The sequence below is a fragment of the Gorilla gorilla genome, chromosome 19 (genome assembly GCF_029281585.2).
Source record: "Gorilla gorilla gorilla isolate KB3781 chromosome 19, NHGRI_mGorGor1-v2.1_pri, whole genome shotgun sequence".
Taxonomy (NCBI): domain Eukaryota; kingdom Metazoa; phylum Chordata; class Mammalia; order Primates; family Hominidae; genus Gorilla; species Gorilla gorilla.
The window spans coordinates 16,993,738-17,006,617 of NC_073243.2; the positions used below are offsets into that span (position 1 = coordinate 16,993,738).

General features: G+C 42.6%; 1 protein-coding gene across 1 annotated transcript in view; it reads left to right on the top strand.

The window, feature by feature from the left end:
- RPA1 (replication protein A1) overlaps positions 1-12,880 on the top strand; it is a 67,914-nt gene that overhangs the window by 34,798 nt on the left and 20,236 nt on the right. Inside the window, exons 6-8 of the mRNA XM_031003518.3 lie at positions 7,346-7,438; positions 10,579-10,711; positions 12,124-12,226. Of these exons, the coding sequence (XP_030859378.1) occupies positions 7,346-7,438; positions 10,579-10,711; positions 12,124-12,226 (329 nt within the window). The remainder of the gene's footprint in view (positions 1-7,345; positions 7,439-10,578; positions 10,712-12,123; positions 12,227-12,880) is intronic.

Here is a 12,880-nt window from a genome sequence, read left to right on the forward strand (position 1 = left end):
AGCACAATCGCAGAATGTTGAGGTAGAGGAAACTGTTGTAGAGATCAGTTGATCAGTTTTTAATCATTAAATAAAAACGTGAATGAGGCAGTGAAGTAACTTCCCCAAGGTCACACAATGGGTTGCTACAAGAAATGAGAATGAGCATTTGTCATTTCCCAGTGAGAACAGTTTCCATTGTGCCCGGACCTTCAAAGATTAACCTTCATACCAAAGTTTTTGCCTACTTGAAAATTGTATTTAAGTACATAGATCGTGTGAGTGAGTCTATTGCGGGAATGTTATATACATAATTAAAATTATCTCTTTCACATTTATATATTTGTCCATTAAAACTTGCATAATTAAATAAATGTAAAATATAACTGAGAATATCAGACATCTGTTTTCTTTAATAAACATTAATCTTGAATAGATAATATGGTTAAATGATTTCAAAACGATAATGTAGTTACATGATTTAAAGTTATAGCTACCGAATTGTGTGTGCAGAGAAATCTTACTCCTACCCTTGCCGCCTGCCACCCACTGCTGCCCTCTAGAGGTAAAGTTTTCGTGGTTTCTTTTTATCCTTCAGGCGTTTCTTCATGAGAATGTAACCAAATACAAATATATATTCTCGTTCCGTACTCCACTTTGTCTACACAAAAGGCAGCATACTGTGTACACTATCTTGTCTTTTTATCCTGCTTTTACTTATTTATTATTATTTTAATAGAGATGAGACCTCACTATGCTGTTCAGGCTGGTCTCAAACTCCTGGGCTTAAGCGATTCTCCCACTTCAGCCTCCCAAAGTGCTAGGATTACAGGCGTGAGCACTGCGCCCAGCCATATCCTGTTTTTTTAAAGTTTTCTGGCCAGGTGTGGTGTCCCCCGCCTGTAATCCCAACACTTTGGGCGGCCAAGCTTGGCAGATCGCTTGAGCTCGGGAGTTTAAGACCAGCCTGGGCAACATGACGAAACCCTGTCTCTACCAAAAATACAGAAAATTAGCCAGGCGTGGTGGTGCACACCTGCAGTCCCAGCCACCCGGGAGGCTGAGGTGAGAGGATCACTTGACCCTGGGAGAAAGAGGCTGCAGTGAGCCAGGGTTGTGCCACTACACTCCAGCCTGGGTGACAGAGTGAGACTCCATCTCAAAAAACAACAAAAAAATTTTTTTTTTGGCCTAGAGAAACTTCCATATACTTGTATATGCTTAGAGATCTTTTTTTTTCTTTTTTCTTTTTTCTTTTTTTGAGACGGAGTCTCTCTGTCACCCAGGGTGGAGTGCAATGGCGCAATCTCAGCTCAGTGCAACCTCTGCCTCTTGGGTTCAAGCAGTTCTCCTGTCTCAGCTTGCCTAGTAGCTGGGACCACAGGTGCCCACCACCATGCCTGGCTAATTTTTTTATATTTTTAGTAGAGATGGGGTTTTACCATGTTGGCCAGGCTTGTCTCGAACTCCTGACTTCAAGTGATCTGCCCACCTCTGCCTCCCGAAGTGCTGGGATTATAGGCGTGGGCCACCGCGCCCGGCCACTGGCTAATTTTTTTATATTTTTAATAGAGATGGGGTTTTACCATGTTGGCCAGGCTGGTCTCGAACTCCTGACTTCAGGTGATCTGCCCACCTCTGCCTCCCGAAGTGCTGGGATTACAGGCGGAGGCCACTGCGCCTGGCCACCGTTTTAGTTTTTACACTGAAATTATTCATGCTGCTTCTGTCTTATACTGTGTGAGTTCTTGATTTATGGTGTTTTGGGCTTCATTTTCATACAACTTGAAATGTGCGGGTTTTCTCTGTTCCCTGGTTTCACTGAAGATGTCGTTTCTAATGAGGGATGTGTATACGTCTGTGTGCACGTGCATGTATGTGTACGCAGTTGGCATTCATTCCTGTTACTCTGTATTGGTTTTTAGAGTGGGAAGATGTGGGGCTAGGCCATCATTATGCTCTTTCTAGAACTGGAACCTACTAGATATTAATTTTTATTTACACAAATTTGTAATTTGATGCTTTAAATTGGAGAGGGAATCGGGTAAATTATTCGGCTAAATTATTAAATTGACACATCACTTTTGTTTTGCAGTAGTAACGTTTTGTTAAAATGAGCGAATTGGTTATCACATTCTCAGCTTTTAGGAAGGTGAGCTGAGACAAAGCAATGCTTAGCATTTTTCTGAAACCTTTGGATGCACTCAGGACAAGAGAGAGGTGATTGTGCCCAGCTTTATCACCTCTGGCCGGGTTTCTAGTGTTTTTGTGTGTATGTGTTGTGTTTAATTGAATGATTGCTTTGGACATTTTCTGTTTTGGGGGCAAAAGTGTTTATAGTGAAGATGGGCTGGGCTCAGTGGCTCATACCTTCAGTTCCAACACTTTGGGAGGCTGAGGCAGGAGAATCGCTGGAGACCAGGAATTCAAGATTGGCCTGGGCAACATAGTGAGACCCTGTCTCTACAAAAAACAAACAAAAAAATTATCCAGGCGTGATAGCACACTCCTCTAGTCCTGGCTACTCGGGAAGCTGAGGTGGGAGGATCACTTGAGCCCAGGAGGTCAAGGCTGCAGTGATCTGTAATCACACCAGTGCACTCCAGCCTGGGTGACAGATCAAGACCCTGTCTCAAAAAAAAAAGAAAAAGAAAAAGAAGATGGAGATGATGAAAGGATTGAAGGATACTTATTGCTTAGTCAGAAATACAGGGCTATGGGCCGGGTGCAGTGGCTGACACCTGTAATCGCAGCACTTTGGGAGGTCGAGGCAGGAGGATCAGTTGCGCCCAGGAGTTAAAGATCAGCCTGGGTAGCTGTAGAGACAAAAGTAGTCTCTACAAAAAAAAAAATACAAAAAATAAGCCAGGCGTGATCTCGTGTAACTGTAGTTCCACCTGCCAGGGAGGCCGAGTGGGGGGATTGCTTGAGGCCAGCAGGTCGAGGCCTGCAGTGAGCTATGATCATGCCGCTGTACTCCAACCTGGGCTTCGGAGCAATACCCTGTCTCAAGGGGGGGAAAAAAAGAAAATAAACATAGGGCTATGGAAAAATATTCCTTTATTTCAGTACCCAGCTCCAGTGGGCCTTTCGTTTCTCCAGCGTCTGTTAAAGCTCAGGGGGATGAGAAGATTGCTGTTCAGGATTACTTACTCTCGAATTTCATCGTAACCAGATCAGTGAGCCAGTGCGGAAATAGCTTTCTTATAGTGACTTCTACCTCACAGGGCATTTCACCGCAGTGCTTTCTCCTCTGTTGGGAAAGGACGCACACTCTGTGCTAGCGGGTGGAGAACTAAAGTTCATTTTGTATCCTCCCAGCACCTAATCCAGAACTTGTGCCATGTGAGGTGACCAGTACAATTAAGTCCAGCCCACAAATAGGCAGGAATTCCAAAATGTGCGTTGAAATTGTCTTGGCGGGGCACGGTGGCTCACTCCTGTAATCCCAGCACTTTGGGAAGCCGAGGCGGGTGGATCATTTGAGATCAGGAGTTCGAGACCAGCCTGGCATACGTGGTGAAACCCTATCTCTATTGAAAATAGAAAAATTAGCCAGGCGTGATGGCGGGTACCTGTAATCCCAGCTGCTTGGGAGGCTGAGGTTGCAGTGAGCTGAGATCGCGCCACTGCCCTCCAGCTTGGGCAACACAGCGAGACCCCATCTCAGGAAAAGAAAAAAGAAGTTGTCTGATATTTATAGAATTTTCAAAGTGTGAGAAATAAAACTTCAGACATAATTCGTGCTTCATACTATATTGAATTAGATGATTTTAAAGTCTCCCGTATTTACCACTGTATTTTTGTCTGCGTATATAAGTTCCATGCACCTATACTATGGCTAACAATATTTTACTTTGACTAAAATTTGTTACACAATACTTAGTTATTAGTGTTACTTATTATTGAAAGACATTAGTTGAAATTTCTTTCAGCCTGATTTCATCCATTTTCTGCCAAGAGGCAATTGTAAATTACTGGATTGACTCTTCTACATATTGTTTGTAGTTGTTAAGAAAGTACTTACTGGTAGAAGTTGAATTTTTTGTTGCCCTTATTCTCCATTGTCTGTTTAGCGGATTTTTCTCTGCGATGGCTCACTTAACCATATAATGATAAAAATGATAGGTGTGAGTGCAAATAATTTGAGGTGCTAAGAGTCTGCTCTGAAATATCCTGTTTTTCGGCCGGGCATGGTGGCTTATGCCTGTAATCCCAGCACTTTGGGAGATTGAGGTGGGCAGGTCACCTGAAGTCAGGAGTTTGAGACCAGCCTGGCCAACATGGTGAAACCCTGTCTCTACTAAAAATAACAAAAATTAGCCGGGTGTAATGGCCGGCGCCTGTAATCCCAGCTACTTGGGAGGCTAAGGCAGGAGAATCTCTTGAAATCGGGAGGCGGAGGTTGCAGTGAGCCGAGATCGCGCTGTTGCACTCCAGCCTGCGTAACAAGAGCGAGACTTCGTCTCAAAAAAAAAAAAAATCCTATTTTCCCCCTAGGTCAAAGCCAGTGATATGTAAAGCTAGCATAGAGCAAAAGAGTCTGAGAACCATGATGTTGACCTGTCTTATTGGAATGGTTTGATTTGCAGGTGACACAAAGCAGAAGATGTGTCAGAAGTTAAGTCTCTGCATTACTGCTTTGGGGTGTAATTTAATTTTTAGAAGGATTTTTACTTAGCTATAGACTGATTTTTCTGGGGTCTTGTGGCCCGCTGCCATTCGCAACATGCACTGCAACATGTTGCTATGTAGAATGCACCGGATTCTTGCCGTCCATTTGGCTCCGGGCTGTCTCTCGTCTCTTGTGCCAGATTTGCACATCTGGTCCAGAGCAGGAGTTAAGGATTGCTCTAGTAAGTGGATTAGTAGCTTTTCCCAATTACCAGATCTCATAACTGGAGTTGCGGCTGCCAGAATTGGTCATTCACAGTTAACAATTACCTAGATGATGATGAAGTACATGGATCTAGTCATAAAAGCCTCGGTTCAAGCAGATGTCCTGCTTCCCAGCTGTGTGATTTGAGCCAGTTACGTGGTTCCTCTAACCCAGCGTTCTCGCCTGTTAAAGGGTGTGATAAGAGTGTCTACATCCTAGGGCTGGCAGGCACTGTAGGAATGCATGTACCTGCACTCTCCTGAATGCAGTACCTGAAGCAGGGTGAGCACTCAAGAAAGGGTAGCTATAATTCATACGTATTACAGGGCTTGATTGTTAAATATGCTGTGCTTCATCGACTCTCAGAATCCGGGGATCACAAGACTGTACTGTTACATTATGCACTGCTAAAAGGAAGTGATGGTAAGACATTAATTTACATGTTAAAATGTGAAAAAAAATGTGGATCTTAGAATAGGTAAACTAAGGTAAGTCACATTGTTAAAAATTGTGGTAAAATACTACCTAACATGAAATTTACATTTGAGCAGTTTTAAGCATACAGTTCAGTGACGTTAAGTCCATTAACGTTGGCGTAAGCCATCATCACCATCCATCTTCAGAACTTTTTCATCATCCCAAACCGAAACTCTTGAGCCTATTAAACACTACTCCATTCCCCACTCCCGCCATTCTCTGGTGACCCCTCTTCTACTTTCTGTCCCTGGGAATTTGTCTATGTTAGGTACCTCTTAAGATTTAGCTACATTTTTATACAAATTGAATCTATGTGATCAGCAAGATCAGATGACCACGTCCTTTTCAACAAGGTTCTTAAGCAGACATGATCCCAGCAGGGGATTTTCTAGTTTAGTGGTTTTGGAGACGATAGAAGAGAGGCAGGGAGTGGGAGGGAGTGTAGCAGGGGCTTATGTATTTTTATGGTACTCTTCTGTTTTTGAATGTTTACATCTTTATTCTGTTGAATAATATAATTCATGAAACAGGTAAAGATACAGCTTTTGTTCTATTTCTTTCCAGCCACTTAGCCCCAATACTATTTCCTGAGCAACTCATCTTTTTCTATTGATTTTAAAAAAGGTCCACTGCAGAATTTTAGACTGTTCCTTCACAAGATGCATTGTCAGAGATGAGCAGTTTTCCTTTGCTATTTTGTGTGATGCTTTGTAAATTCAGAGATAATGGAAAAGCCAAAATGTAAACACAAAAATTTCACTGTCAATAATCTGGCTCTTTTTCTATGTAAATAAGGTCTCTCAATATTTCTCTCCATAGGAAGAACTAAACAGTTCTATTTAACCTTTTTAATTTTATGCTAAATTTATTTTACTCTAATGGCACATCCACCTCTCATTTAGTTGTGCCAGTTAAGAGTAATATTGGCAGAAGTAAATTAAATCAGAGTGTAATGTGCCCGTTTGAGTTAGGACCTTGGAAAACGCAGCAGGAATGCGAACTCAGCAGTTGGAGAAGGCAGAGACAGGGTAGCAGGTGGGAAGTCCTCCCAGCCGTGGGTACCATTTTTGTTCTCGGGGCACTCTAGGAAATTTTTTTGAGTTGCCTTTGTGTGCTGCAAGTACCCTTGGTGAGCTGCCCAGATGAGGTTGACTTCTGCCTTTTAGAGCCAATCACTAAGGCAAAGTCAAATTCCATAAATCTGTTATTTCACAAAATGAGGCATATTTTACAGTTTTAACATTCTTCAGCTCCATCAACATTTGTGTAAAGAGTGATGGCAAATACATGCTCTTATGGTGGCATTTCTTATTTTCTGCTTGAGACACGCTCATTTCCCCCCCTTTCCTTTTAATCTTCCTGTTTCCTTGACACACCTGCTTCCGAACCCCATTGTCATCTCTTCCCGCTGTGACAGTTCACCAGCACTTCACGGTACCAGAGACTCTTTCAACTTGCCTTTTCCACCAACTGTCAGTTGCAAAATAAGGTTGCTTTGTTTGGGAGGGAGAGGGTGGAATCCTTTCTGAATGTCTCCTGTTCCTTTGAAGCAGGAGCACTTCAGAGACAATTGAACTGCTTTTAGGTTTTTCTTACCACCCAGCTTTTTCTTCTGATTGATCCTGCCGTGAACACACGGTTCTGTTGATGACATCGATTTGTTGCTATGGAAATAGTGGTAATGTCACAGATTCAACCCAGTGACTTTACTGCAGGTTGTTGCAGGAGAAATGGGCAAGGCTTTAGGGGAGAACCTCATTAACACTGAAGGCTATCAATTCTAAGCAGGTGGAAGGTAGATGGAGCCAACCTTTTGTGTAATGAAAACATAAAGTGAACCCCTAGCAAATTCACCGAGTGCCGTGGAATGCCTCAGCATGAATTCTAACCCATGGGAGTCGTTGACAAAATAAAAAATTTACACTTTCCCTGAGCATTCCTTCTACCCAAGTTGAAATCTCTTAACCCAAATCCTTTGCACTAAAACGGGGTTTCCCTTTTGATCTTCAGGACTCGGGCAGCCGCAAGTAGCTCCTCCAGCGCCAGCAGCCAGCCCAGCAGCAAGCAGCAGGCCCCAGCCGCAGAGTGGAAGCTCGGGAGTGGGTGAGATGCCTCACGGGGTGTGCGCTGACCACGGGTGTCAGACTTCGGAATCATGTTTTGAAGTTGAATCTGGGACTAAAGGGAGTTTTCCAAATGCCATTCATTACAGGGTTGTGTCTTGGAAAGAATAATTCTGATTCATATTTTAGAGTATGTGATTGAAAAAATGATTAAAGATTGTCTTTTTTTTTTGGAAGTAGGGTCTTGCTCTGTCACCCGGGCTGGAGTGCAGTGGAAGCATCACAGCTCGTTGCAGCCTTAACCTCCCAAGTAGCTGGTACTGTGGGCGCATGCCACCATGCCTGGCTAATTTTTTTGTAGAAATGGTGTCTTACTATCTTGCCCTGGCTGGTCTCAAACTGCCCTGGCCTCAAGCAGTCCTCCGTCCTTGGCCTCCCAAAGTGCTGGGATTATAGGTGTGAGCCAGGGTGTCCAGCCAAAGATAGTCTTTTAAAGATACTTAAGAGCCAGACTTTTAAAAAAGATCAAATTGATACATTCTTCTCTGTTAGTAGTTGACCAAGTAGTTTCTTCGTTTCCCACATCTTCAGGTTTTACACCGTCTGACTTTGCATTCCTTTTAAGTTCTTGCCTTTTAACTATCCAGGACCCACTTACTAAGTTTGGCTCATCTCTCTCCGAGTTTCCTATTTTGGGCCTCGTGGGTGTTTATCGTTTGCTTGAAGACAGTATTACTTATATTGGTCATAGGTTCTCCTTCTCAATTTCATGGATGAGAAATGGTTTCTTCATTTACTTTTCTCTGCAGCAGTTCCTAAGAGGCATTAATGGAATCATTTTGTTTACTTTCTGGCCTTTACTTTAGGAACCTCTTGATCTGGGAAGTCACCGTTGAAAATTTGGATTTGTAGAATGTGGTTGAATTTATTTTTAGAGGTCCTTTTTTCTGTGACGGCTTCACATACACCTCCTCTCCTCCCCTCAACTATTAGTTTCTATTTTTCAGTGCTAAGATTCTGAGAAAAGCAAGGTTAAGATGTCACTAATGTTTCTGTGAAACTTTCAGGACTTTCCCCATTGCTCTTTGTTGTTTTTAATCTACCTTGCACTATCCGTCTACCTCTCTCGCTCTTGCACGTTCTCTCTCTTGCTCTCTCTCTCCTTTTATAAGAGGATCTATTTATACACAACTCAGAAATTACATGCTGTTGGCCAGGCTTGGTGGCTCACGCTTATAATCCCAGCACTCTGGGAGGCCGAGGTGGACGGATCACTTGAGATCAGGAGTTCGAGACTAGCTAGCCTGGCCAACATGGTGAAAACCCATCTCTACTAAAAATACAAAAATTAATCGGGCATGGTGGTGTGCACCTGTAGTCCCAGCTACTCGAGAGGCTGAGGCATGAGAATCATTTGAACCCAGGAGGCGTAGGTTGCAGTGAGCCGAGTTTGCACCAGTGCCCTCTAGCCTGGACAACAAAATGAGACTCTGTCTCAAAAAAAAAAAAAAAAAAAAAATATATATATATATATATATACACACACACACACACACACACACACACACACACACACACACACACTTTTGAAGAGAGTGGTGAAATAGACTCTCTAAAGTGGTAAATAATCATTTCCTTAGGCTTATATACAAATAGTACGTTATTCCTCTCCCTCCCTCCACAGAATTATTTTTCTGGTTGTCTATCTTTGCCTTATGTTAAAATATATTTTTAAAAATCTGGGCTGGGCACAGTGGCTCACACCTGTAATCCCAGCACTTTGGGAGGCCAGGGCAGGAGGATTGCTTGAGCCCAGCAGTTTGACACCAGCCAAACATAGTGAGACCCGATCTCTCTAAAAAAATCTTTTTAAGAATCAGCTGGGCGTGGTGGTGCACACCTATAGTCCCAGCTACTCAAGAAGCTGAAGTGGGAGGATTGTTTGAGCTCAGGAGTTTGAGGCTGCAGCGAGCTAAGATTGTGCCACTTGCACTCCAGCCTGGGGGACAGAGCAAGACCTTGTCTCAAAAAAATGAAAATCAGTTAATGTTCCCTAAACTATGTAGTGAAAGGAAATGAACTGGATGTGTACTGAGGAGAAGCTACCCAGCATGAAATAGATTGGATGAATGGATGCTTGTGTGTGTTTTATAAAATTATGTATTATGTATGGGTATACACATGTATTCTACAAAGTACCTGTGTGTCCTTACACAATCTTGAGGTAATTACTATTGTGTGTGTATTGATCTCTCTCGACTCCCCAGTTAGAAAATTTCAACACAGAAACACTCCTATGTATATTTTTTACTAATTCCTACGAATGCCTAGAAGGGTGTGGCACATGCCGTGGAAACCCAGTAAATAAATACTGGATAGATGGTGTATTGATATTTTTAGCCAAATTCTATTCTGAAGAAATGTTTTGATGTAGAGGGTATGAAATCACTGAACTAAATTATATTTTCTGAATTTGGACGTTGAGTTTTGCAGATACATGGTGCGTATAAAAGAACTCACCTGATTCCCTGTTCTTTCCCGGCGCAGGGCAGCTGCTTAGGTTTGGATTAAGGAGGCGGAAGGATGTTAGTGGTCACCCACTTAACATATCTTGACCAAAAACTGATTCCTGCCCTTTGCACCCGACAAAGCTCATTCTTACAGACTTCATTCTAGACTTTCTAGTCCTTCAGACGCATTGAGATCTGGGAGTTGTCTGGGGATTTGGAGGCGATCTATTTGTGATAGGTCCCTTACATCCTGTCTTTCTTCATGTGACTAGTGCCTTGCCGTCAGTTTTACCAGTTACAAAAGTTGATTTTCTTTTTCTCACCCGTTATCTTGCCCGTTGAGGCAAGAGAAGTGTTTAAGAGGGCGGCCTTCAGAAACAGCAGTGTCTGGATTCGTTACCATTATTACTTTGACCTCGGGGCTGACATCAGCAAACATAGCAGTGAGCTGCTGTGTGTGCAGCCTTCATCCTAGATTGCTTTTGTAGCCTCCAGCCTCAGTCTCTATTTGATCTGCGTATCTCTTGCATATAAAAAGGAAAAGCTTTGCCTCTCATGTTATATGATTTCACTAGTGGCACCTCCAAAATTTAGAGTTATTGTAAAGCTTACTATAAAAAAGCTAAGTAGAATAGTAATAACTCCTTTTCGTTTGCATTTGTTTTTAAAGGTTCTACTGTTTCTAAGGTTTACGGTGCTTCAAAGACATTTGGAAAAGCTGCAGGTCCCAGCCTGTCACACACTTCTGGGGGAACACAGTCCAAAGTGGTGCCCATTGCCAGCCTCACTCCTTACCAGTCCAAGTGAGTTGTTGCATAGAATAAGTTCAGAGCGTACTTATGAAATCGTAGAAGCTATTATGGACTCCTGAGTTATTTATGTGTGAACTTCAGGGTCACCGCCAAATACCACCAAATAGAATGGGTTTACTCTTTTTTTTTTTTGCTGAGGAGGAAAGGGGTACAAATTGTGGCAAACTTTTAACTCTTGTTGGAAAATATAGCAACAATAGCAATCTGCCATAGCCTGTGGGGTTTCATTCATTTTGAAAGAATTTGAAATTAAAAATACTTATTGCTTAATCAGTTGATAGTCTTATGAGTAAAAATAAATATTTCTGATAATTCAAAAGGCATTTAATCTTCTCCTGTAAACAGGTGACTTCGTCTTTGGTTTAGTTGGCTAAAATAATCTGCACTATTTGTATTAAACACATGAACATACCTTGAACATAAATTTCTTTTATATGACTTTTTTCCACTAAAAGTTAATTTGAAGCCGGGCGCGGTGGCTCATGCCCGTAATCCCCGCACTTTAGGAGGCTGAGGCGGGGGGATCACCTGAGGTCGGGAGTTCAAGACCAGCCTGGCCAACATGGTGAAACCGTGTCTCTACTAAAAATACAAAAATTAGCCAGGTGTTGTGGAGCATGCCTGTAATCCCCGCTACTCAGGAGGCTGAGGCAGAAGAATCGCTTGAACCCGGGAGGCGGAGGTTGCAGTGAGCCAAGATCGCGCCACTGCCTTCCAGCCTGAGTAACAGAGTGAGATTCCGTCTCTCAAGATAAATAAACAAAATAAAGTAATTTGAATAGTTAAAAATTAGAGTTCTTTTTTCAGAATCCTTCCAGATATGTTTATATTTATTCTTCAATACTCTGTAACGTAGGAAAGATATTTTTCCCTGTGAAATTATAAGTGGAGTACCTAATGTGCCCTGTGCCTCCTTTTTCCATGCCTCTCTCTAAGGTCATGCTGCTTCAGTGTGTTCTTCCTGGTGGTCCACCAACATCGTGTATTCTATTCAGGGTGCGTTAGGAATGAGACAGAAGAGTAACACCAGTTATATCACTTCCCATAATTGAAAACTGTGGCAAAATATAATTGCTGGTGTTACTGTATTTTCCAGCTTAGAACCTTTCATTAAGGGGATATGGTTGCCTTGGTGATGCCTTTTGGAGAAGGGAGAGAGTTTATAAATTTACTTATTTGACAGGAGAATGAGTTAGTATTAAATCACTTTGCATGTTTTACTATTTGCTTATTCTGTAAACTGTCAAACCGATGTGTCATCTTGGGGTTTTAATTAGCTGGATTAAAATACAGGTTGGAAAACGGAATATGCGTAAGACGAGAAAGGCTGTAGGAAAATGATTTCTTACTTGATCTTTTCCAAGGAAGACCCCAAACACTAATATGATCGATTTGGTTTGTAGGTGGACCATTTGTGCTCGTGTTACCAACAAAAGTCAGATCCGTACCTGGAGCAACTCCCGAGGGGAAGGGAAGCTTTTCTCTCTAGAACTGGTTGATGAAAGTGTGAGTATTTGTCATGTTGGGGAGTAAGGGCAGTGGACTCACTGAGAAACAAAAGGCTCAGCTCTGCAGGCCTATGAGGTGAAGAATAATAGTAGGCCAGAGAGAAGCATGATTGTTATTGTGCTTTTCCCTCTGTCATAGTCTTTTGATGCTGTCTGGAGTAGAGGGTTAAGGTCATAAATAAAATCTTTGATCTTAAATGACAGCGTTTGTAGCAGTAGAAAGTAGTTTTCTAAATATATAAGTAGCCTCCTGGGCAGGAGAAGCTGGAGACAGTCTGATTTGCTGGCAGGTGCACTGGAAGCACTGGGAGGTGATGCCTGCTTGTGAGCGCCGTGGAGCTTTGGGACACAGCAGAAGGCACACAGTCGTGACCTCGATATGGGAGTGGTTTTGTGGGACATGGGTTCTGACTGTGCAGATTCTCTATTTGCTTTATTTAAACTAAACAAAACCATGACGATGAGACAAAATTCCTGTGCCGTGGAAGCTCGACAGTCTTGATAGCTGTTAATCTGTCCATTCGTTTTGTGAATAATTCCTGAAATTGCCGGGTGTGGTGGCCACGCCTGTAATCCCAACACTTTGGGAGGCCAGGGTGCGCAGATCACTTGAGGTCAGGAGTTCGAGACCAGCCTGGCCAACATAGTGAAA